Source organism: Polyodon spathula, chromosome 13 (assembly GCF_017654505.1).
Source record: "Polyodon spathula isolate WHYD16114869_AA chromosome 13, ASM1765450v1, whole genome shotgun sequence".
In the NCBI taxonomy this organism is placed as follows: Eukaryota; Metazoa; Chordata; class Actinopteri; order Acipenseriformes; family Polyodontidae; genus Polyodon; species Polyodon spathula.
The window spans coordinates 41,720,278-41,743,987 of record NC_054546.1 but is presented as its reverse complement, the minus strand read 5'-3'; the positions used below and the strand labels follow the sequence as shown (position 1 = coordinate 41,743,987).

Sequence of the window (23,710 nt, the reverse complement as noted above, 5' to 3'; positions counted from 1 at the left end):
TGGAGAGAAGAGCAATTCCTGGTTTTACTATGAGTTTAATAAGAGGCACCTGTGCTTGTTACCTAGACACTGTGGCTAATCAAGCTTGTTATATAAAACCTGGAATAGGTGAGACTGCTATGCAATCGGAGTCCTATTTCCACCTCGCAATTCAGATCAAAGTTAAAGAAAACTTTGTTTGCACTTTGATGCTGCCCAGGCTTAAGCACACAATGAATCTAATGCATATTGGAATTCGTGCACTGCGCACACTAATATACTCTCCCACAGATCAGCCTTGGGGAGTCTTTTTCAGAAACAACTGCACTTGGATTAGTTAAGAGAGCAAGGCAAACAATGATCGAAGCAGAAACAGCAACATAATCATCCAGACCACACAAGTAAGACAGTAAATACTATCATGCAATCCATGATGCATCCCTTGTCGTGTACTGGTTGGCACTGGCTGGGCTGGTGTAGCGACTTACCCAGAGGAGGCTGTGGGCTTTGCCAATGACTCTGGCCTGTGGGGGCTCTGCTGCTCCATCTCCTCCCCCTGCTGTTTCTTCAGGAAGAACTTGGCTTCTTTAGAATCAGCGTCCACTTCCTTAGTCACCCTGTTGGAGGAAAGCAAGGGCAGGCCTCAGGGACTGCAGGGCACATGATTGCACTACGAAGAGCAGAACTGCTGCACACCATGCTGTGAACAAAGCAAGGCGAGCGCAAGAGGAATGACACGCCTGACAGGCAGGTCTGGAAATGGGAAGCAGAATGCATAAGCAAGTAGTGGTTTGGTTGTACAGTAAAGAGGAAGAAGAACTCCAAACAAATGCGTTCACTAAAGGGTTCATTTTTATTGGACAGCAAGTTAATAACCATTTATGGAAACTTGAGCAAGACAGTAACAGAAAAACAGCTGCTGATGCTGCCTGAAAGTGTGTGGTCACCATAGATGAAAAGAAATAAATACATGTGCCAGTGAAACAGTTCACCTCTACCCAACAACACCCATAATAGATCTTGAAGTTGAAGTTCTTGTTCAAGCCATTATTTGTAAGAAACTGCTCCCGTATTGCATTAGTTGTTGTGCACTCTCCTAGACACACGCCTACGCTGAAGGTCTCTGCCCCTATGTGCAAACAGTAGAGCTGCATTTCTAACTTGGACTCCATCAAAACAGGGTTGGAGTTTTTGCCTCCAATCCATGGCTCAGTAAGAGATCCCTTATTCCTATGACCTCCGACCCAAAGATGAAGTCCTGATTCTGCCGGTGCCTGGATGCCTTGATGTCTGATACAGCAGCCTGGCTGATGGCGCAGTTTCCTGGGGTTTCTTAGAAGCAGTGCGGTGATTAGTGTTAGCAATCCATCCAGAATCAGTCTGAATACTGTCTGGCTGTGGTCACAGTGGGTAAGCAAACAACACAGAGATTATCACAAATGTGTGAACTGGGGGGGGAGTAGTTTCAATGTAATTTTAAATGTCATTTATTTAGTTATTTATTTATCATTTGTTTTTACTATTTTACGTGTAGGCATGAGACGTTATCACATGATCATTAAGGACTCTCCAGACAAGTTTACAGCAGGTAAAGGGAGTTTGAGGTTAACTCAATACTGGAGACACACAACTCAGAACCACTCAGATCATGATTGAAACCCCGCAGAATAGTAAGATACTAATATGTTTAGACTTTTTTTGAAACCCTTTTGATAAACTATGATTTGATTTTGCCGCACCTCCTCCGTATTGCATTAGTTGTTGTGCACTCTCCTAGACACATAAGAACATAAGCATAAGGTCTCTGCCCCTAGTTTACAAACGAGAGGAGGCCATTTCGGCCCATCTTGCTCGTTTGGTTGTTAGTAGCTTATTGATCCCAAAATCTCATCAAGCAGCTTCTTGAAGGATCCCAGGGTGTCAGCTTCAACAACATTAGTGGGGAGTTGATTCCAGACCCTCACAATTCTCTGTGTAAAAAAGTGCCTCCTATTTTCTGTTCTGAATGGGGTTTCTCTAATCTCCATTTGTGACCCCTGGTCCTTGTTTCTTTTTTCAGGCTGAAAAAGTCCCTTGGGTCGACACTGTCAATACCTTTTAGAATTTTGAATGCTTGAATTAGGTCGCCACGTAGTCTTCTTTGTTCAAGACTGAACAGATTCAAATCTTTGAGCCTGTCTGCATATGACAATGCCTTTTAAGCCCGGAATAATTCTGGTTGCTCTTCTTTGCACTCTTTCTAGAGCAGCAATATTTTTTTTGTAGGCAGGTGACCAGAACTCACACAATATTTAAGATGAGGTCTTACTAGTGCATTGTACAGTTTTAACATTACTTCCCTTGATTTAAATTCAACACTTTTCACAATGTATCAGAGCATCTCAGAGCATTTTTTATAGCTTCCCCACATTGAATAGTGAAGATACTCAACAAAATGTTTAGGACTTTTTCATAGAAACCTTCTTTTGATAAACTATGATTTGATTTTGCCGCACCTCCTCCGTATTGTCACTGTCGCCCTGTTATAAAATCTATGCAGGTGTTTGACACCTGCATAGATCAGGGGTGATCCTGGTATGTTCTGTTAATTGATAAATAAATAAGCTCTCTGCATTATGAAAGAAGTTTGCATTGTTATTTAATTGTTTACTTTGTGCCAAACATGGTGATAAAAAGTAGCATTGAGCTACTGGCTAGCATAGCAGCTAGGAAAACCGGGCACCTGTCATTTTAAGAGCACTACTGCCACCTAGTGGATTCAGAAAGCCTTGCACGTCTTTTTCTATTTCTTATCACTGTACAGAGTGGTACAACAATGAACAAAACTACACGAGTGAACCTGCTGGAGACCAGTGCCATATTATAATGAAACTCCAATAAAGGCGATCATGTGAAAAAGCTCAAGCAGACTCCAAACTTTGACATAAGTGATCATGGTTGGCTGGCAGCTTTTCCAGGACATGTGGGAGAGGAGGAGTAGACTTGGAGTACTCAGACTTGTACTATTCTTAAAGTCTAAATACTCCAGGTTAACTTGACTAGGGAGGACATCATATGGAAGACGAAATAAAGAAAACAAAAGGCATGATATTTAAAAAAACTGAACTGCAGACACTTACCGGACCTCCTCTCCCGCAAAATCAAACACTTTTGTGATGGTGACTTTTGACGATTCTTTCGGCTTCTCTGGTTCCTTTGTTTCTCCTTGTGACTTGCCGGACCTGTCCGGGCTGGCTCCTGTAGCCTAGCAGGATGGGTACAGATCGTTTATCAGACAGACCAACGCCGAGCCTCAATGCCGAGTTTAAGAGCATTACGCTAGAAGTGCAAGGTGGAGACACGAAGTGCTGAGAAGGACACATGTGAATGCAGCAGCATGCTTTACTTTAGAGGGGGTCCCAACCAGGCACACAAAAGATCTGGCCTTAAATGAGAACAGAAGAACAATGAGGCACCCCTCTTGCCCTGTCTAAGGGATCCTAATTTCATTATTCGAATTGTTTTTTCTTTGTTCTCAACTTCCCTTTACTTACTGCACGATTCCTGTGCCCCTTCAATCGTCCTACTCTCTGCTCCAGGTTTAAAGTAACAACTTGGGCTGACTATTTCTAGACCATTTAGGGTTTTATGTCAGTGACTTGTATGTTCTATGAGTGTCTGCAGTCACAGGTTGCAGACAGTTCATAGTTTTGCTGCCCTTCTCTCTCTCATCTGCTGCTCTCCAGGGACGGGGGCTGCACTGCAGTTTTGGGTTTCTGCCCCATGTCACTGAGGAAACTGGCCCAAAGGTCATCAGCCTTCTTCTTTCCTTTGTCCTTCTCTATCTCTACCAACAGGTCAGCCTTCTCTTCACTCTCCTCCTGGTCGGCTTCATCTCTCCTCTCGCTCCCTCCTTCCTCTCCTTCTAATGAGAGCACTCCTTTCTTTCTCTTTCTGTTGAAGAAATAAGCTCCGGTGAAACAGCAGAGCAGTCTCCACGCTTCTATCAGAAACAGCAATCAAGCTACATTTCAGAGAGGCTGTGTAGTACTGCAGGGCTACCGAGAGCTTCAAGCAAAAACACAGGGGACCACGGCTGGGCTCAATTCCTGTTTAAAATCAATTCCCAATCCCAAATCCAATTCTCCGTTTTCCTGCATCATCACAAGCAGGTTTTATCTGGGAGGCTGAAAACTTTCACACAGGATCAGGCACACCTTGCAGGATAGGGCCAGTCTGCTTGTGTGATCTGATTACTTGCCTCAATATTAGATAAGGTTCTTCTTGCAAAACCAATTTATTCTTTTTTTTTTTTTTTTTTTAATTGTTAACAATCTAGTTACATTTTAGAATTTGTTTTCAAGGTCTGAAGGTTAATTTCAATGTTAATTTATGTGCCAATCCTGACGCAAAGTGAATATCTATTAATAGATACACGACTAATGTAAAAAAAAACACTGCAATTATAAAACACACACACACACACACACACACACACACACATATATGTGTGTGTGTGTTTACAAAAAAATGTATTTCAGTGTTATGTCAGTACAGCTGTGTGTACAGTACAGCTAGTGACTGCTTAAAATTAGAAATGATACGCTCTCAACTGCTTTACATTATCATATAACTCCAGAACGTTATAAAAAACGAAAGGTATTTACAATTTACACACAAAACATCCTAAATGAATTAGCAGCTGAATGAAACCCACTGCACAATAAAAAATAATAAAAAAACGACTCCAGTCACAATACAGTAGAGATGTCCAGATTACCAGAATGAACGTAGTCTGAGTCTTCGTTTGAGGAATAATTGTCGGAGTCGTAATCTGACAGGCTGAGTGAGGTTCATGTTTGTTGCTGTTTTTGTTTTAATGTACACACTGGTTTCTAATGTAAAGCAACAACAACCCTCGCTGTCCCCAGCGTTTCAAGACAACAAACACCCCCACCCCCACGCAAGACAGAAAGTAGATTGCACGCTCGCTTTCCACCTTAAAAATGTCCTCATGCGTATTTCTTAATTTTTTAAATTTATTTATATATATATATATTTGGTCTTGGCACACCCCGTGTTTCTAATTGGACAATTTTCAGACGCCCCTTTTCCCGAATTGGAGCAGCTGATTGCCTGCATTCGTGTCAATCAGATGGTTGTTTGGGGTTACCGTGAGTGGGATGAGGTGACGTGCGGATTGCTGTTTTTGTTGGGCCCATCCTTCAGCCGAGCGCAGGGTGCTGCAGTCTTAGCGATTCGGCGCTTACGCTTTAACGCCCGAAGAGCTCGGTTTTTAAAAATACATATATATATATATTTATTTTTTGTTTTTGTTAATGGCTCAGCAATGCAGAGCGGTGGCGTTGATACAAATACGAATGTAGGACTGGTGCGGCAAATTTTAACTCTTAGTTTAGCCCCAAGAGAAAATGGCACCTTATGCTCCAACGAAACGGCGCTGTGTGAGTTCTCGGGTGAGTCTTTAACTTCAGCTCAGACGCGTATATTCAACGAGGTTGATCAGTCACGCCTGTTTTGTCATTTGCTGTTGGCTGATTGACAACGAAACCGGTTAATTTAATTCCTTGGATAGTTTTTTTTTTTGTGGAATTATTAAAAAAATCCGATTTCAGAAGACATATAAACTACACAATTACACGACGTGACCGAGTAAAGAGTACAGTGGAAAGACAGGCGATATCACTTGAGATGTACTGTACAGGTAGTACGCTATATTTCAGTTTGTGTTATAATAGTTTAACCCTATAACATGATTGATATATAACCGCGTTCTAAGTAGCTCAGGGCACGTCTGTCACATTGTTTGGCACAGTTCATTAGGTGTTGAAATGTGTTCAGTTTTCTTTATAATCCTCTCCAGCTGTTTTTATTTTTATTTTAAACAGACACTTCCTGCTTGTGAACGCTGAGGAATGTGGGTTGACACCGACTGCGTTGTGTGTCAGTGGTGTTTTTACACACCATTGCTTTGAGTACGTTGCTCAGTACAAAAGCGTAATACCAAGCTGTTGTGTGTGTCCAATGCACAGCCACACAGTCTGGACTCAAGCAAAACATGAAACATGTGTTTTAATGAGAACAAATCTACTGAAGCCGCATGTATACTGGAAAAACAACCTTAGCATTTCTGATAGTCTTTAAGAACTGCTTGATTATCAGTATTGCTCTTTTAACCTAAAAGTCTGTTCAGCTCTAATTTGAGGAAAACCTGTCCCCCACATTGAGAAAACCCCATGTTTGTTTTACAAGGTACACTCACCAGTGATGTATAATTGTTGGCCTTTATTTAGTTACAAACCTAGCCCCTTGTCACTTTTGTATCATGGTGTTGTTGAAAGGCTGTCCACAAGCAGTGATTATGTACTGTTTGACTGTTATACAAAAGCCTGTTTGTGTAAATGTGTTAGTGACTGGCTGTGTAGCACAGAACAGGATTATTTCTAAGGTGGTTAGTAAATTGAATCTTGCACAACTACAGGAAGTGAGTTGCACTTCATAGTTGTACACACTTTAAATCTGGAGAAGCGCTGATCCGATATTGATGCAAACTGGATATATGCTCCCCGGTATGTAAAATTACAATAACTTAAAGCCTATTTTCGTTTACTGATTACAGTTGACAGTTAAGGGAAGTGTTCTGTGGGTGATGATACTTAAACCACATGTGATGGATGTGCATGAAAAAAAGCTGTGACACTAGTACCCCACATGGAGAGAGTAAAAAAACAGGAATCTCAACACTGATCCCACTGTCTTCAGCTGGAAGTGCTTGTTTCATTGTGTGGTTGCTCTGCTCTCTTTCAGAGATGTGGTACGGTGTCTTCCTGTGGGCTGTGGTCTCGTCCCTGGTCATCCACCTGCCGGCAGGGCTGCTGGCCCTCTACACGCTCCGACAGCACAAGTACGGCAGGTTCATGTCGGTGTCCATACTGCTGATGAGTATCATCGGGCCAGTTTTCGGAGGAAGCCTAACCAGTATGTTCTGTTCGTACCGTAGCTTTCAGCATGTGCCCTTTGTCGTTGTTGGTGTTTTTAATAAGTTATTTATGCACGATGGCTTTTAAAGTACACATGTCTCTTTTTCTTTAAAAAAGAAAAAAATGAATAAAAAATACATTCTTCCGTTTCGTTCATAAAGGCAGCACTCTTTCGAATTGGATTTTTTAAAATTAATTTCTTTAGCAAAGATTTGTATCCCTGGGTGTGCAGTTTGCACTATTTTTTTTTAAATGAAAATAAACTGGTATTGTTACAAAGTGACAACGCAGAAAGCTAATTCAAGAACTCTTAAACTCTTTTTTTTTTTCTTTAAAAACAAAATTGACCGTGAGTACCTTGAGCATAGCCCTACTGTATCTTCAAGACCCTGTCTCCCTCCTGGGATACAAAAGATTCTAGTAATCTTGATCCCATGTTAATCGATTTTCTTCTTGATTATTTTTCTTTGTAGGTGCCGCGATTGCCGGGGTCTACAGAGCAGCGGGGAAAGGAATGATCTCTTTGGAAGCTCTCATTCTAGGTGTCGGACAGTCCTTTTGTGTCCTGGTTATTTCATTCTTGCGGATTTTGGCAACGCTATAGCATTTGTCTGTGCAATTAATCGCAGGTGAAGATAGGTTGCACACAAGTCTTAAGATGTCCAGTTCTATGAGAACTAAGGGGCTCGCCCTTTTAAAAAGCAGCCTTGCAGACATCCAGTGCAGTTGCATTAGCCCAATAAGAGGCCTTCTTCTAAGCCAGAGGGCACCTTTGTTTTTAATGGCAAAGCTATGCTGGGCAGCTCCCTCTTTTAGGTTTAGATTTGTTTATTTTTTTTAATTTTCAGTAAATGGGCAACTAACACATCTGTTTAAAGGACTGCTTGCACTTCAAAATACAGCCTCTTCAATCCAAGTGGATACCTCATTGCCAGCAAGCGTTCCGAAAGGCTTAATACCGACCAGCATAACCGGTCCACATTTTTTTTTGTGGCACTGCTTATCAAACTTGGGAAGGTGTTGCTCTTCTGCAGTATTGGCCTCATAGAACTTCAACATGCAACTAAGAGAATGGCTGAAAAGAGACTTCAGTGTGTCTTGAAGCAGCGGAAATACTTCAGTGGTGACTATTTGCTAAAGAGGGCTGCTAGTAGCAGAAGCTGTGTGTGGTTTTAGTCTTTCCAGACCTATAGATTGACTAGGGCTACATGGTTCAACGTGTCCCAGCATGATACAGTACACATTGTCATTCCTGTTCACAAAAATAAATAGCGACTTCAGTACAAAGTTGTTGCTATTGTTCCCCAAGAGGCAGGGCTTCAACTTTTCCCACAGTGACCGCTTTGTAATGCAGTAGTCAGGAACCACCCGCAGGAGGGTAAGCTACCCTTGCCTTGGTTCTCTTCCACTTGTGCTGATAATTAAGCAATAACTTGAGGTCTCACTAAATGGGACAAGTGCTGTGGACTGGTCCAGGGTTTTACTAAATAGTCAGCTATGTGAACATCATCATTTTATGATTCAGAGTTGTATGGGTGTTTTTGCAAAATAGCTTTTGGAGTACCAATGACAGTGAATGAGAGAGAGATTCCACCTGTCCTGTATTATACATTGCCTTTTACACAAGACCCATTTGCTGTCATATAGCTCTACAACTAGGAGCCTACGGACAAAGATTTATGCCTTTCAAGGTTTTTCTGAAAGATAAAGTGGAGTTAAATGTTTTGTGAATTTGGTTTAGTGTAACAGCAATTCAAAAACAACCTGATTGTAAAATATCTACAACCGGGACTTTGTCAGAATCATAATGGAAATAGATTGGAGTTTTTTAGCTTTTTTTCTTATGCTAAAAGTTTTGGTTGTAAGGAGCTGTAACAGCAGGGAAGCTGTGTTCAGCTGAACACCTTTCCTGGTTACTGCAAGCTGGTAAAACCAAATGCAGTCGTTTCCAGGACCTACCCAATCAAATGCTAGCTTTGAACACCAGTTATATTTCACTAAATGGTGTGTTTTTTTTTTAATTTATGGCAATCAAAATCAAACATAGCTGTTGATCAAGAAACAAACTGTTCTCGTTGAGCCCTTCTTTCTGACAAAAGACGGAGACTTCCTTTTAAATGAATGTAATGGAAAGGCTTTGTAATGATTTTATGTTGCTGTGTAATTCCTGTTTCTGACATTGCATTCCCTAATCTGAAGAACATGCCTGTTAATAATGAATCCCTGAGACGCAGAATCGTGTTAAACCGTAAATCTGGTACAAATGAAGCTACTTTGCCTGTAGCTGTTACAACTGCAGAAGGGTTCATATGATTCCTAAAATGCAACTGGGAACATTTTTTAAAGCACTGAAGATACACTGAGCCCATTGTTTTAATTGCAGGTGCATAAATCTGACCAACATCCACCCTTAGGGGGTGAATCTCTGTTCGCTCGTGGACAAAAATAAAACCCTGGCATGATTACTCTACTGTGCTTGAGTGACCAGAGAACAATCAGACTGCATTGGAGTACCAAAAGATGAAAAACTAGTTTTGAAACAAATTCCATGCTGAACATTTAGTCTGCCTCTTGAGGTGTAGGCTGTTGGAGGCAGTGTGTTAACAAGCCAGTTTGTTTCTGAAGTGACTATATTGCAGTGCCCATATTCTTCTATGCTCTAATTTGCCAGTGGCCTGCTTTTTTCCCTTTTTTTTATTTTTAAATATATTGAAGAAATTCTGTATTTTAACACTGTTGTGATATCCTTGACTTTGGGGGAGGGGGTTATGGCAGATTCTTTTTTTTATTTTAACACACTAAGTGCCAATTGTTTCTGTTAACACTTATTAAATAACATTTGAATAATAAGTTTGGTATCCCTGTTTTTTTTTTTTTTATTATTTTTGTCTTGTTTCTGTTGCTAGCGCACTATCGAATATAAGCAAAAAGCATATGTGCACTTCTGCACAGTGGCGTGGATGACCAGAGACGTTACAGTACATCTCTATTCTGAGAATTATTCTATGTAACAGTATTTTGTATTTATTTTGTTCCTTCACCACACCCATACTGTAAAAAATAATAGCACCAGTTTCTGCAGCAGCAGTCAGCTGAACAACGGTTGCTCTCTGGTGAATCATTGTTCAGCTCCACCGTTTTATAACAAGAATGAAAAATATGTATGTATGTACCTACTCTGAAGCAAATACTAGCAAGACTGCTTACTCAAAGCAATAACTTGCTCTAACCTGCAACTGATTTGCTGTTAGCTACGTTAGCTTCATTCCTCCTTTGTTCCAGAATAATTATTCTCCTTTACAAGTGTGTCCACAGTTTTATTCCTGTAAAGACACACTTTAGAAAGTCTCTGCTCTGATTTCCAGAAGAGGAGGTGGTTTATTGTGAACACGACAGTACATAGTGCACCTGTCAAAGTCCATGTTAGTCTTGGAGGGAGAGACATGGCTAAGGTAGACCAAAGACAAACATCAGAGGGTATTAGGAGGCGTTTACAGGTTTCAACACAGCATTCACAATGGTTGAGTGGAAGGCCTCTAGTGTTTTAATAACTGGGGGGAACAGAGGTATTGGACTGGAGATGGTGAGGCAGTTTCTGGAGTCCCCCAACCCACCAGACCGGGTGTTTGCTGGCTGCCGGGATCCAGAGGGCCCACGAGCTAAGGTAGGGATAGCCTGTCACAGAACATGACATACATTTTAAAAATGGGCTTGCTATTGATATGATTTACAACCTGAAAATACAATATGTGGTATATAAATATATAACACAAATAGTTGCAATGTCTTCAAGAGGATACAAATACCTTGACAAGATTTACATTTTCATTTAAAAATTACATTTTTGAATGCAATTCACTTATGATTATCAGCTTATATAAGTACATGTATCACGTTTATGTTTATAGACAAGTTTATACAGTTAAAAGCATAGATAATCATGAAAACCTGGTTTCAAGCAGGTGTACTCAAACTTTTGACTGGTACTGTATATATATATATATATATATATATATATATATATATATATATATATATATATATATATATATATATATTTGCAAGCATTGAATTCTGCAAAGATATGTGATGTAATTGATAATGCTATTTCAGCACGGACATTTCTTTAGACCAAACTGAGATAGGGACAGAAAATGCAAATATATTTTAAATAAACAGTTGTCTTTCTACTATTCTTAAACAGTGTTTGAAGGATCTCTCAAAGAAGCACTCTGAACGGCTTTTCATTGTCCAGCTTGGTATGTTGTTTTTACTTTTCAAAACCCTCTTGTTCCACATTCAATGCAACGACATACAACGCTCACTGCCCAACCATAGCAGGGACGTGCAAACGACCTCGTCCCGTTGTGCTGGTCCCAACATTCCATTACATTTGGCTGGAATATTTGGCTATTTCATTTTTGTCATATTTTTGTAAACAAATATTAGTGAATGTGAAGAAAATAATAGATTGAAATCAGATATGCCAGATACGGAAAGTTATTGATATTATTTTGGATACCACTTCACCTCCTGAACTATTTGTAATTAAAAACTGTATATTTTAAGAGGAGACAATCAATTCAGAAATACCAAGATATTTTGTGGGGAACAAACTGGGCATAAAAGCCTCGCCCCTACTCATTCTACATTCCTAAAACATTTAATATATTTAATTTGACTACCAGTATCTCTCTATATATACTGGTGAACAAATTCTATATTCATTGATTCATGCAGGTACCTAATTAGAAGTGTTTATATTGAATGTTTTTAGACACAACAGATCCAGTGAGCATCAAGGAAGCAGCGAAGCAGGTGGGATCCAAACTGAATAAAAGAGGACTCAATTTATTGATAAATAACGCAGCCATTAACTTGAATGGAACTCTGGATGAAACGGACAGCGATGGCATGATGCACTGCTATAAAACAAATGTAGTGGGACCAATGCTAATGGCCAAGGTATGTGCAGGGACAGTCAAACAGGCTAGTAACTGTAGTTCCAGATACTGCCTAAAGATGCTCCGGTAATTTAACTAGGAGCTATATACAGGCTTGGTCACGTTGATCGGGATAAATAATGGGACACCCATGTCAAAAAACGTTTTTAGACTTTTGTTTAAAATGATCTGAATGCCCTAACAGTCGTCTCATGTTTCAAGATGAAATACAATTGGGTCTTCTTTATCACTCATGGTTCTAGCGTATGGAGAAAACGGTTTGGAGGTTACAGCAGTTAATAAAGGCAGCTGCTGCACTTGCAGGACAGACAAGATGATGTCATGTGCTTTTTCATGTTCCTAAGTAAAACATTCCATGCCCTTCCTTTTCGTTAGGAATTCCTGCCCTGCCTGCAGATGGCGGCCCAGACCAGTGATCTTCAGGGAATGTGCTGCAGGAAGGCAGCAGTGATCAATCTGTCCAGCCTGGTGGCGTCCATTGAGAAGTGCTATGAGACTTTCAGCATGGTGCCCATGTACCCCTACCGCACCAGCAAGGTACAGCAGTAACACTTGTAATCAGGCCAGTACAAAAATGACGTGCAAGAAAACTGTAAAATGAAATTGAAATAACCATTGAAGATCCTTACTCTTAGTTTTTTTCAGTTAAGACAATTGCCCTTCTTAAGCTTTACAAGGCAAAATATTCATGACTAACCATAATTCAGATATTTCACACTTTTTGGGTCTGTCTGTTTTTAGGCAGCCTTGAACATGCTGACCCGGTGTCTTTCTGAAGACTTCAGGAAAGAGGGAATTCTGTGCACTGCAATCCATCCTGGATGGGTGAAAACTGATATGGGGGGTAAAGAAGTAAGGAAACTAAACCAACACTAATCCATCTTTACAGAGGCAGCAGGACTTTGCAAGAGCACCTCCTACCTGTGTAGAACTGTACTGTAATAAAGGCATAGCAAAGTGTACAACACTGTTTGAAAAAAAAAAAAAAACCTAGTCAGAATGAAATCCAACCTGCTTCAGGTTCTTACAAAACTCTTCAAAACCTGACAAGTCCTCTGCTCTAATTATATACTTATGCTGTATGCATGTTTACTGTATTAATCTTCATAGATGAAAAGCAGGTAGAAATAGACTAACTCTACAGAAAAAAACCCTCCAAAAGCCAGTCATATAAAAACATAAAGGTTTGTTTTATTTGTTCAGGACAGGTGAAGGGCAGTTAAAGTGTATTCACAGAAGGCGCAGTCACTTTTTGATTGTATTTCTGTTAAGAAGCAGTCCTAACGTAATCTAAGGTGTTCTTGAATACTGGTTTGACTGACGTTAAGTAATCTGATCATTTATATTTCACTGGAAACCCATTTGAACAAAAGAAATTAGAAAGGTAATGGCTAGGCAGTCCAGGATTAGTGCTGATCAGGGTCTGTGAGGAGAATGTGTTCACTGACTTCTCTTGTGTTCTCTTCCCGTGCTCCAGGCCCCCCTGGACGCAGTGGACAGTGTCGTGGGGATGTTTCAGGTGCTGTCTGCTCTCACAGAGAAGAACACGGGACAGTGTCTAGACTGGGAAGGAAAGATCATCCCCTGGTGAGACCAAAACCACCAGTCCACTGAGCCAGGCCAGGAGAAGAAAGAAAACAAGCAGCAGCCACTGCTTTACTGTATTCAATTGATGCATATCAATAAACAGCTGGTTTGTGCAGTATAGGGTGTGCCAGTGTGATGGGTTCCTTCCTTTGAACACGTAAACCTGCCTGAGGGGATACGGAGTTATACTCTGGATTCCCAAAGCTCTTTACTCCATGGTTTCAGAAAGGGCAAACGCACCCATGAAGAGCCAAAACTGGTTGTTCTTTGACTTGGAACACAAGCTCTATTTTTGTCTTTGATACATTCTAAATTAATTTATTAAATTAAAAGTTTTCAATCTTTTAGAAGTGTAAAATGACAGTTACAGCATATATTCTCAGAATCCTGTTTTGAGGACAGTCCAGTTAGACGTGTCTGTAATCAGAGCAGTGAAATTTCCCACTGGCTCAGAACAGTGAAGCTCAGCATACAGAAAATGGAGCTTTAGCACGTAACTGGTAGATGCCACTTAAACATGACAAAGTAACCCCAATGAGGACTAGATGTTTAATTTAGGGTCTTGCAAGTCCCCTGGAGTAAATATCTGCATGAATCTGTGTTAGAGACTTACACCCACGGGTTTGCAATGCATGACACCTGGCCTTTATGGTATTCCATTGGAATTTGTTTCCACTTCAAGTTGTAATTAAACTGAGAAAATTCACTAGCAATTTCTGAACAATTCAGGTGTTACTGTATGCCTTACACATTCTCACATATTTTGCGGCACCTTTTTTATTTCCAACTCTAGTTATTCTTAAAGGTTTACCAAAGAAAGTGCTCAACAGAACTGCATACATACAATGGCTAGCCTGCTGTGAGAGTACTCATAAAGATACAAATAATAATCACACAATACACCTTCAATTAGTTAGCCAGAATCCCAAACTATTCCAGTGTAATAGTATAATTTTAATGGAAGCGACTCGGCGGAGGTGCTCAATCCTGTGCTTGAGGTTTTGAACCGTGAGGCTTGCCATCCAAAATGAACTGTGTTTTTATCACGTGACGTGTGGACTGTGTTCCTTATTGCAGGCGAACCCTAAAACTATCAAATATAACAACTTTGCAAACAAGCAAAAGGAAGGACTTTGCTCTGTCGATTTTTCTGCTTCATCAGATTTATCAGGTATGGTTTCATCGTGATGTTCCCCCTGTTAAAATTGTGTTGCCAATGCGTTTGTGTTAAACGTAAATGCATCTTGTAACGACATATTGTGTTTAGGAAATCTCTATACAGCATACCGCTGAATGGATCTGTAAATCTTCACTGGTTTCGGGTCAAACACAGCATGTACACACACACACACACACACACACACACACACACACACACTATTTATATATATATATATATATATATATATATATATATATATATATATATATATATATATCATATATATAATATATATACCAACCATGGGTTGTCTACGGGGTACATGAATCCAATGTGTGCATGCATTCTCTAAAATGAAATGTGACTATATTCAGTTATATTATTACACTTCATTCGTTTGAGATACGGGTCCAATCCTGTTTGGGTCCCATGACAAAATGAATGAATATAACACGTGTGTGTTGGTGAAGACACTGTAACAACGTTTAATAATAGGTTCCTGCCACGGGTACAGTACACTTAACTCGCACATTTAAAAACACACAATTCTGCCAGATGTAAGGGCGATATAATCAATAACATTTGCGGATTATGAAAAAAAATATATATATAAACTTTTACAAAAATATAACTTAACATGATAAAGCAACGCGTCTCATCGCGCCTCCAGTGAAGGTAAGCCGATATTTTATCCAATTTTTTAATTAACTTTTTGCAATACTTACACGCGCTATCTCTATGGATTGTTGTTAAACACGTTCTCAAAAATGTCACTTTTCCATTTCCCCTAAACCCAAGGCCTAACCCTAATAGTGTCCCGTGCGCAAGCGCCGCCTGAAATACAGCGTTCATTGACGGTAAAGTAAGAATATTTTATAAATATCTTTATAATTTCTTTATAGTCGGCAATACACGTTACTCCCCAATCCGTTTACGAGTGAATTCTTAAGTTTGAGCAATTAAAAATGTAGCAGTCGCACCGTTCCTAATTGGAGCCTAGCCTTTGCCATATAGCGCTGGCCACATGTTTAAAACCTGGAATGGATCAGATTGCTGTGCAGGGGGAGTCTATGTAAGGATATGGAAAAGCTCACCTGTTTGCTGCTGCTGCTGATTTCCTATTTCTTTTAACAGCATGATTGTTCGCTTCTGCCCGCACTGCGGCACCAAGATTGAGGCCGGTTTTAAATTCTGCCCGTCCTGCGGGGAGATGCTGCCTCAGCAGGACCCGGAGGAGACAGTGACAGCCAGCATCTCCCAGATGGCAGTGTCCCATACCAGCCCCTATTCAGCGGGCTGCAGCACAGGTGGGGGTATTTCCCTAGGTAATTGATATTTACATAAGTCATTAATAAATAGTTGCACATGCAGTTCTCTCTCTCTCTCTCTCTCTCTCTCTCTCTCTCTCTCTCTCTCTCTCTCTCTCTCTCTCTCTCTCTCTCTCTCATATCCATAACAATAATAACTCAATAGTGCTGTATAGCTGAAATACCAAGTTCAATGATAAACGTTTTGACTTCAGCCATATAGAATACCCCTAAACACCATACCTATATATATGTGTGTGTGTGTGTGTGTGTGTGAAAACTGCTTTTAATAAATGTTGTAGCTAATTATTAAAATAGTGAGTTATCAGTTTATGAATGACTTTTTTTCTTCATTAAGTATTTCTAGTTATTGATGAGTATCCTGTTGGACCCTGATTCTCCTTTTCTCCACACGCACACACACACACACCACACACACACACACACACACACACACACACACACACACACACACACACACACACACACACACACACACACACACACTGCACTGTATGTATGTGTTTTGTTATGTCTACAGGCCAGGGCAGCCACATTGATTTGCCGCCGCACTCTCCAAGGAAACGGGTGCAGTTCGCCAGTATCAAAGAGGAGGAGAAGCACATCACAGAGCCCTCCGTAGTTTCTAAATCAGCTTCTGCAGGTAGGCGGGGAGACGTCATGACATACCAGGGGCTGTGCTTGAACCAAAGTTACAAAAATGTGGAAGCAAGAGACTTTGAATTTGTCATTCTGGAAAGTAACAGTGTGGCCCCCACCATGTGGTAGAAAAGTATGGATTTGTATAGTATTGCAGCCAAAAGCGTGCTCCAGGTTGGGTCAAAGTGAGCCAGACAGTTCCAGTAGGCATATGGGTCACCTTTCTGCCGTCTTTAGTGTACTATGGCAGCCGATACATTTGTCTAATAGACAAATCTAATAGAAATTGCCTTTCTTTTGTTCAGATTTTTAAAAGCCAGTTTTGTGTAAACACTGATGTGTTATTTTTGTGCAGACCAGGGCTCCCCCCTCTCTGTGACATCACGCTCTCCTCTGCGGGCATCTCGCTCTGCCAGGAAGCGTCCGGGATCCTCCAGGGTGAAGGAAGAGGATGTGCCCAGCAGCGAGACTGCCCCCTCCCCCTCTCCCTCCCCCTCCCCCTCCCCCCCCTCCCCCCGCTCCAAAGCTCTGGGTAAGCAGGGAGACCAGCTCAAGGGGGCAGAGTCAACCTGTCTTGGTAACATTCATGCCAGGGCAGGTCTGGCTGGAACAGTGAGTATGCTTGGCAAAGACCAAAATGTAAAACCAGAGCAGAAAGAAAAATATATAATCTCACTGATCAAACATAACAGGATATTTAACAGGTAAGAAAGGTGATATTATGAACACGTATAGTAGTAGGTGGTATGAAGTCACCCATGATGACAACATGTGCTTGCACTAAAGACAGCGAAATAAACCCTTTCTCTCTCTCTCTCTGTCAGCCAAAGGCAAAGGCAAGAGAGCCCGGAGAATGAGTGGCATCGAGCCGCTGTCAGAGAACGAGGTCCTGACCGACACCACCAACAAGAAGTGGAGGCTCATGAAGCTCCTGGCACAGAGTGACTGCGGGATTCTCTATGGAGGTGAGGGGACCTCCAACACTGGCACAGAGGAAAGCTATGGAGTGCTCCGATTGGACTACGTAGCCATGAGCGACTCCACAGAGAACGAATGGATCAAAGTCATGTCAGATCAAAGTTGCAGAAACAGGGATGGAAATACGTCTCCCATGGCATAGCGGTTTGATCCCTTCCTGTTTTTACTATGAGTCACACCTGAGCTTGTTACCTGTACACAAGTGCTAATCAAGCTCATAGTACAGCCTGGAATGAGTGAAACTGCTATGCAGTTATTTTCATCCCTGAGGAAGCATCAGTCCTTATAACTTGGCTTCCTTATTGCGGTAACTGCAGTACGAGACTCCATGGCTACCAGTAGACGCGTTCTAAAAAATCTGGGGTTGCAATTGAGACAGTATTGCATGTGCAGTGGGTAGTGTCACGATGAGAGGAGGTGAGTTAAAAGCTCTACAACCCCGGCTCTTTCGCTGTCTGCAGTGCGTGTGGTCGCCGGTTCGAGCCCGGCCTCCGTCCTGTTACACGTGCAGTTTACCAGTATAGTGTTCCAGGGCAGTGAAGAGCATTCTCATTCTTAACTGGTTCTTATCTCTGTGCTTTTCAAGAACTACGATTTACATGTTTTTGTTTCCCCCAGCTGTCCTGTACACTTCTGGAGCTTGTTCAGAAGATCACAAATACATTCTCAAACTGGTACGTAACAGAGATTCTTACCCCTGCCGTGTGTGTGTGTGTGTGTGTGTGTGTGTGTGTGTATCTCACACTGCTGTATCTCCGTAGGCTGCCAAGGATGGAAAAATATTCAACGAACAGAATTTCTTGCAGCGTGCAGCGAAGCCAGCAGCAGGCAAGTTCCTCTGAGTTTCTCGCTGGTAGTGCAGCTGTGGATTAACATAACCCTTCTGACAGCTTTTTATTTATGTATATGGGCAGCATTTACAGGAGGCTCTGACAGGATAACATAGAACAGATGCCAATTACAGCTAAAAGTAATGAAAGCAATAAAAAATACTTGATTTGTCCTTGATTCAAGCATGACGTTCTGCAAGGAGGGGTCTGTGTATTTAGCAGAACAGAACTGCACAGACTAGTATTGAAATGCAGGTGGTCCTGCAAATTCGGGGCCCTTACAGTAAAATAGGTTTTGGGGAAGTTAATTGTAGCAGATTAAAGAATGCTTAACTTTATAAAGAACACAGTTTTTTGTGCCCTTGTTTTTATCCAGTTGATAAATGGAGGAAGCACCACAAGATGGACTTTCTGGGGATCCCTACCTGTGTTGGCTTCGGGCTCCATGCAGATACCTACAGGTATGCGACTAGCAGCACTGAGAGGCTGAGTGAAGATACACTATGGGAGCAGCTAGTGCTGTTACTGATAGCTGGTATACCGTGCTGCAACTGCATGCTTGTGTTTTTGTTTCAGATTTCTAGTCCTTCCAAACATGGGCGTGACCCTGCAGTCCATCATGAGTGAGAGCGGAGTCTCACTGTCTGAGAGGGCTGTCCTTCAGGTGGCCTGCAGGATTGTGAGTGTTCCCGGGGCAGACAGAAGCCTTCAATCCATCCTCATTAAACATACAGTACAACAGTACTGCACACCCGCTGTGCGTCTGGTCGCGTTGTGTGGCACAGTATGAATAAATATAAATAAATAAACAAACACATACATGAAGGACGAATACGATTCTAACAGAAGCATTGTATGAGAGAAAGAAAGAGAGAAAAATGAATGGAAATGAAGTGTACACCAGAGGAACACAAATTCTAAGTGCATTGTGTCTCTTAAGTGGTCCTGGGTGTGCATAACAGCAGTACCACTAGGTGGCAGCATATCCCCAGGAGAACACAAGGAGAACTCCTAAACCAGAAGAATGCAACAACACCAAACTGCACTAAACTGTAGATTGGTCGTTTCACTGGAAAAGGTTCCTGGTGTAATACAAGAAAACATTAAAAACAAACAGTCTTGTTTTGGGCGTCTTTTACAATTCCCAGTATCTTGGCATATAGTGTTTCCGGAATGTCTTTCCACGTGTTGTTCCATTTCCTTCATCTGCAGTTCTGAATTTCTTTTGGAAAGTTGTCCTTCCTTAGCAGGAAAAGTGGAAACCCCTGAATTCAGGAATGCTCCTCGTGTATTCTCCTATTCCCGGAAAACTGCATTGTCTCCTAATCAGCAGTAATGATCTTCCATGTTGCTCCTGGCTGCTGTGCTGCGTGTGAGTCATTCAGTCTCAAGCTCATCCGCACTTTATTTTGTGGATTCAGCCCCTCGCTGTCTTGAGAGCCGGGAATCTTGACTGAATCCAGGGGGTTCCCATGGGGACGCTTCTGTTACTCAGTAGAATTTCCCTTTCATTCAGCCCGGCACCCACAAGCAGTCATAGGAGACTCGAGTCAACCAGGTCTGGGAATTGGAGCCTTGCCTTTGAAGTGGCAACGGCCATATCAACAAAAAGCACATTTACACTGCAGAGACTGGACTGCATTCAGTGTAACTGCATCGTTGAAGTGCTCGACATTGTATTACCTAGAACAGGGATCTCAGACATAAGGACGTCAGTTTTAATGGCAGTGTTGTAGTACATGTTAGTTTCTGTATATTGCATTCTTTTTAATGGCTAGCAGTGTCCTTAAAAATACTTAGAAACAAAGATAACAGTAATGGAATTGTTTCAGTGAAATGTAGCATTCTCTCATCATTCTCTAAACTTCACACTTTCACTGAGTGAAGCTGTCGGCTGGTTTCACAGACCCCGATTGGCACCAGCCTTGCCTGCAGAATTACTTTACCTAGCGTAACATTAACATAACGTAGCATCCCAGTTCAGTGCTGATCAGGGTCTGTGAAGCCAGCCGTAGGTGTTTAAAGACCCAGCTGTGAAATGAAAACTTGTTTTTCTTTTTCTTAATTGTCCAGCTTGACATTCTGGAGTACATCCACAGCAATGAGTATGTACATGCAGATATCCGTGCTGAAAACGTGTATTTGGACCCCACAGATCTGAAGCAGGCAAGTGGGCTCACCTGTACAGTAATTCAGGCTTTCTGACTTTCCTGTGTGATGAAAATGAAACCGTGTCGCTGTTTAGGGTATATCAGGTGCTTCCACTCCTGGGCTTCGTCCCAAGCTTGTTCTAAATTGTGTAATTGAACCAGTTAAACCTCCATGCAGATCCTGAAGTCATTCATTCTCATGCTACCTGTTAAACCTGGAGTGGAATGGCCCTCCAGTACCGGGATTGGACATCCGTGGCACATGTGGTTCTGAAATGCCCAGTGTGTATAGTATGTGTGTTACTCTGCTTTCTGTAAATGCAGAGATGTGGAGGTTTTTGTTCTTACCTTTCCCCCTCATGACAGGTGCACCTTGCCGGGTATTGTTATGCATTCCGCTACAGCCCCAGTGGCAACCACATTGAGTACCGAGAACTCAGCAGGACACCACACGAGGGCGCTGTGGAGTTCCTCAGCATCGATTCCCACAAAGGAGCGGGTGAGTGTTTTGTTTGTGTAAAAGATCAAACCCCAGGAGTAGGGTTTAACCCTGTATAGCGTTGATCCAGGACAGTATCCTGGACGGTGGAATGAAGCGAGCCAGAGGTTTTTTTTTTTTTTTTTATGTGAACAAGAGTATGATTATGTTGAATTGTTCCCCTCTGTACCCCCAGGCCCGTCCCGTCGCAGTGATCTTCAGTCCCTGGGGTACTGCATGCTGAAGTGGGTGTGCGGCTCCCTGCCCTGGTCCGATCAGATCGACAACCCCAGCGCTGTCATGGCAGAGAAGGAGAGGCAAGTCCCTGGGAGAGCATGTTCACATTCATATTGTAGCTTACAGTGGTTCTGTTCCGTAGCTTAAAAAAACTCATCAGAATTCCTTGGTAATAAGTTCTATGGTACTGAAGAAGGCACTAGTCAAAACATTTCTCTGCTTGACACAGTTTCTTCTAGTTTTAGCTTACAGTGGTTAAGCACTTGAGATGAGGTACATCTTACACTGTAGAAACGTCAAGATTATACATCTCTATCCACAGTTCGTCTTACACTGTAGAAACGTCAAGATTATACCTCTCTATCCACAGTTCGTCTTACACTGTAGAAACGTCAAGATTATACGTCTCTATCCACAGTTCATCTTACACTGTAGAAACGTCAAGATTATACCTCTCTATCCACAGTTCGTCTTACACTGTAGAAACGTCAAGATTATACCTCTCTATCCACAGTTCGTCTTACACTGTAGAAACGTCAAAATTATACCTCTCTATCCACAGTTCTGAATCCAGTTAAGCGAAGATAGTGAATAGATGACAGTTCAAGGATATTTACAAAAAATGTTTAAAGTCAAACAAAGCTCTTGAATACCTGTTAATAATAATAATAATAATAATAATAATAATAATAATAATAATAATAATAATAGTGGTTGTTATTATCATTATCAGGATTTTGATGTGGTTATGTGTGGTGTGCAGATCTTGTAAATCCCTTCATGGGTATCTGATATGGACAGCAGCATATAGAAGCATTATTGTGTTTATTTTTAACGTAAAAAGGGGTCAATCTACCATTAAATTATTGCAAAGACCAATTCCAAAGACTCTCCCATTGCATTGCCCCCTTTAGGTACAAGACGGACGTGAAGGGTCTGCTGGAACAGGGTTTCGGTAAAAGAAAAACTTCAGGTACTTCTCAGTGTGCTGTCCAGGGAGAAGCTCTCTTCTTATTCCTTTTAAAAGAGCTCAGTCTGTTTTATCAAGCTCTGCCACGGAGTGCTTGTAGAGCCCGTGTCTGGTATTTGGTCTCTCTGGAAAGCCTTTGTATAACCTGCCGGCTCTGTGTTGTAGCAGCTCTGCAGGTTTACCTGGATCAGGTGATGGCTCTGAGCTACAACGAGAATCCAAACTACGAGGAGCTGAGGAACGGAATCAGAGACGCACTGCAGAAACTGGGTTCTTCAGCGCAGGATCCCATCGATGTCACGCTGATTTAAACAGGGCTGGTATGTGTCAGGAAGGTTCAGACTTGTTGCAAGCGTAAAATGTCACACCTTCTCTATCTTAACTAATGAATTTGTCGTCTTCTTGTGTAGGTCACCTTGTATATCGTAATCAGTCATCGCCACATCTTGGTGACTAACATGTATTGTGCCCTCGCACATTAGGTGCACCACAGTGTAACCGTTAACCTGTCCCCCTGCAACACTGCCCCTAGTGGATGTAAGAAGTGCAGAGTGTGGCAGGGGGACCGGTACACTCTGGTGTACCAGTTAGTGTATTTATACACTTTTTTACAATTGGACTATTATTTTGTGTAAATATGTTTTAAGGGTTGTATGTTTTTTGTTTTTAGATTTGGTCAATAATGGTGGAATCACTGGGGAAAGAATGTGTTCTGTTGTGGATTAACTATATGTTCCAGCTAAAAGTAAATATATATTTTTATGAAGTTTTACTCCTGACATCTAGCCTGATATGCCCAGTTTCACAGACCGTTTAAAAGCAGTGTGCCAAGCATGTGATCAAAAGGTAACACAATGCCAAGGATAGCCAGGATCTGTGAACCCAGCCAACTGTACAGTTCAAACAGATATTTTCTAAAAAATGTAATACCAAAAGAAAATGTGAATTGGGTAAAGGCTATAAAAATCTTAAACAAGAATTAACAAAAAACAAAAAATGCACAGCTAAAGAAAATGTGAGTGAAAAGTGTGATGCAGAAAGTTTTATCTGTGGATGTTTTCTAATTGTTTTTAGAGGTTTTATTTTTGGTATTTTAATTCGTATCACTGGCTTGAACAACTGTTGCTTCACGTTTTGGTGTTAGGTGCTTTTGAAACTTTTCTAATAAAATGTGTTGAACAGTTACCAAGGATTTGTTTTTTCTGTACAGATCACAGTTATTGTGGGCTCCAGTTACTAGCAAGGCAGAGTGTATGTTTCTAATAATTGCAGAATGTAACAAAGAGAACGATGTGCAGCATAAAAGGGCTGATAAGAGCTTGGTTGGCAGGTGCTTCCATAGTTTGAGGTTGGTCAAGCTGTAGCCTTCCCTTTGTGATAGACTTCAGTCTCCAGTGCTCTCAATATGACAGTGTTCAGTTGGCCTAA

At 41.4% G+C, this 23,710-nt stretch overlaps 4 protein-coding genes across 8 annotated transcripts in view; 3 read left to right on the top strand and 1 right to left on the bottom strand.

Annotated features, from left to right (window-relative positions):
* LOC121325333 (craniofacial development protein 1-like) overlaps positions 1-5,180 on the bottom strand; it is a 30,022-nt gene extending 24,842 nt beyond the window's left edge. Inside the window, exons 1-4 of the mRNA XM_041267760.1 lie at positions 5,132-5,180; positions 3,720-3,961; positions 3,099-3,223; positions 468-596 (exon numbers count right to left, since the gene is read on the bottom strand). Of these exons, the coding sequence (XP_041123694.1) occupies positions 468-596; positions 3,099-3,223; positions 3,720-3,961; positions 5,132-5,180 (545 nt within the window). The remainder of the gene's footprint in view (positions 1-467; positions 597-3,098; positions 3,224-3,719; positions 3,962-5,131) is intronic.
* LOC121325715 (transmembrane protein 170A-like) lies at positions 5,153-9,809 on the top strand. Of its 2 annotated transcripts, none has more exons than XM_041268603.1 (3): positions 5,153-5,435; positions 6,787-6,957; positions 7,433-9,809. In XM_041268603.1, exons 1-3 carry the CDS (start codon positions 5,309-5,311, stop codon positions 7,561-7,563), a joined length of 429 nt encoding a protein of 142 aa, XP_041124537.1. In that variant the 5' UTR covers positions 5,153-5,308; the 3' UTR covers positions 7,564-9,809. The 2 variants fall into 2 exon arrangements, with proteins under 2 accessions (XP_041124537.1, XP_041124538.1); XM_041268604.1 differs by lacking the exon at positions 5,153-5,435 and adding an exon at positions 5,470-5,683.
* A 576-nt stretch (positions 9,810-10,385) lies between these two features.
* Positions 10,386-13,628, top strand: LOC121326009 (C-factor-like). The gene is made up of 6 exons (XM_041269144.1): positions 10,386-10,623; positions 11,164-11,218; positions 11,737-11,924; positions 12,299-12,460; positions 12,665-12,775; positions 13,401-13,628. Exons 1-6 carry the CDS (start codon positions 10,477-10,479, stop codon positions 13,512-13,514), a joined length of 777 nt encoding a protein of 258 aa, XP_041125078.1. The 5' UTR covers positions 10,386-10,476; the 3' UTR covers positions 13,515-13,628.
* A 902-nt stretch (positions 13,629-14,530) lies between these two features.
* On the top strand, positions 14,531-23,465 carry vrk3 (VRK serine/threonine kinase 3). Of its 4 annotated transcripts, XM_041269141.1 has the most exons (15): positions 14,531-14,681; positions 15,807-15,997; positions 16,521-16,643; positions 16,995-17,171; positions 17,464-17,604; positions 18,236-18,291; positions 18,379-18,445; positions 18,824-18,908; positions 19,024-19,126; positions 20,521-20,613; positions 20,964-21,096; positions 21,272-21,392; positions 22,227-22,285; positions 22,448-22,602; positions 22,953-23,465. In XM_041269141.1, the coding sequence occupies exons 2-14, from the start codon at positions 15,808-15,810 to the stop codon at positions 22,591-22,593; spliced, it is 1,494 nt and encodes a 497-aa protein (XP_041125075.1). In that variant the 5' UTR covers positions 14,531-14,681; position 15,807; the 3' UTR covers positions 22,594-22,602; positions 22,953-23,465. The 4 variants fall into 4 exon arrangements, with proteins under 4 accessions (XP_041125075.1, XP_041125076.1, XP_041125077.1 ...); XM_041269142.1 differs by having other exon boundaries at positions 22,451-23,465; XM_041269143.1 differs by having other exon boundaries at positions 14,532-14,681; positions 15,807-15,979; positions 22,448-23,465.
* Positions 23,466-23,710: the final 245 nt, after the last annotated feature.

What these genes read in the sequence shown, in the direction of transcription:
- LOC121325715 (XM_041268603.1), top strand. Translation starts at nt 5,309, where the DNA reads ATGCAGAGCGGTGGCGTTGATACAAATACGAATGTAGGACTGGTGCGG. An exon ending in GGCGCTGTGTGAGTTCTCGG is followed by an intron (nt 5,436 to 6,786) that starts GTGAGTCTTTAA and finishes GCTCTCTTTCAG; the next exon opens with AGATGTGGTACGGTGTCTTC. An exon ending in TTTCGGAGGAAGCCTAACCA is followed by an intron (nt 6,958 to 7,432) that starts GTATGTTCTGTT and finishes TTTTCTTTGTAG; the next exon opens with GTGCCGCGATTGCCGGGGTC.
- vrk3 (XM_041269141.1), top strand. Translation starts at nt 15,808, where the DNA reads ATGATTGTTCGCTTCTGCCCGCACTGCGGCACCAAGATTGAGGCCGGT. An exon ending in ACCCCACAGATCTGAAGCAG is followed by an intron (nt 20,614 to 20,963) that starts GCAAGTGGGCTC and finishes CCCTCATGACAG; the next exon opens with GTGCACCTTGCCGGGTATTG. An exon ending in CGGTAAAAGAAAAACTTCAG is followed by an intron (nt 22,286 to 22,447) that starts GTACTTCTCAGT and finishes TCTGTGTTGTAG; the next exon opens with CAGCTCTGCAGGTTTACCTG.
- LOC121326009 (XM_041269144.1), top strand. Translation starts at nt 10,477, where the DNA reads ATGGTTGAGTGGAAGGCCTCTAGTGTTTTAATAACTGGGGGGAACAGA. An exon ending in ACCCCTACCGCACCAGCAAG is followed by an intron (nt 12,461 to 12,664) that starts GTACAGCAGTAA and finishes GTCTGTTTTTAG; the next exon opens with GCAGCCTTGAACATGCTGAC. An exon ending in CTGATATGGGGGGTAAAGAA is followed by an intron (nt 12,776 to 13,400) that starts GTAAGGAAACTA and finishes CCCGTGCTCCAG; the next exon opens with GCCCCCCTGGACGCAGTGGA.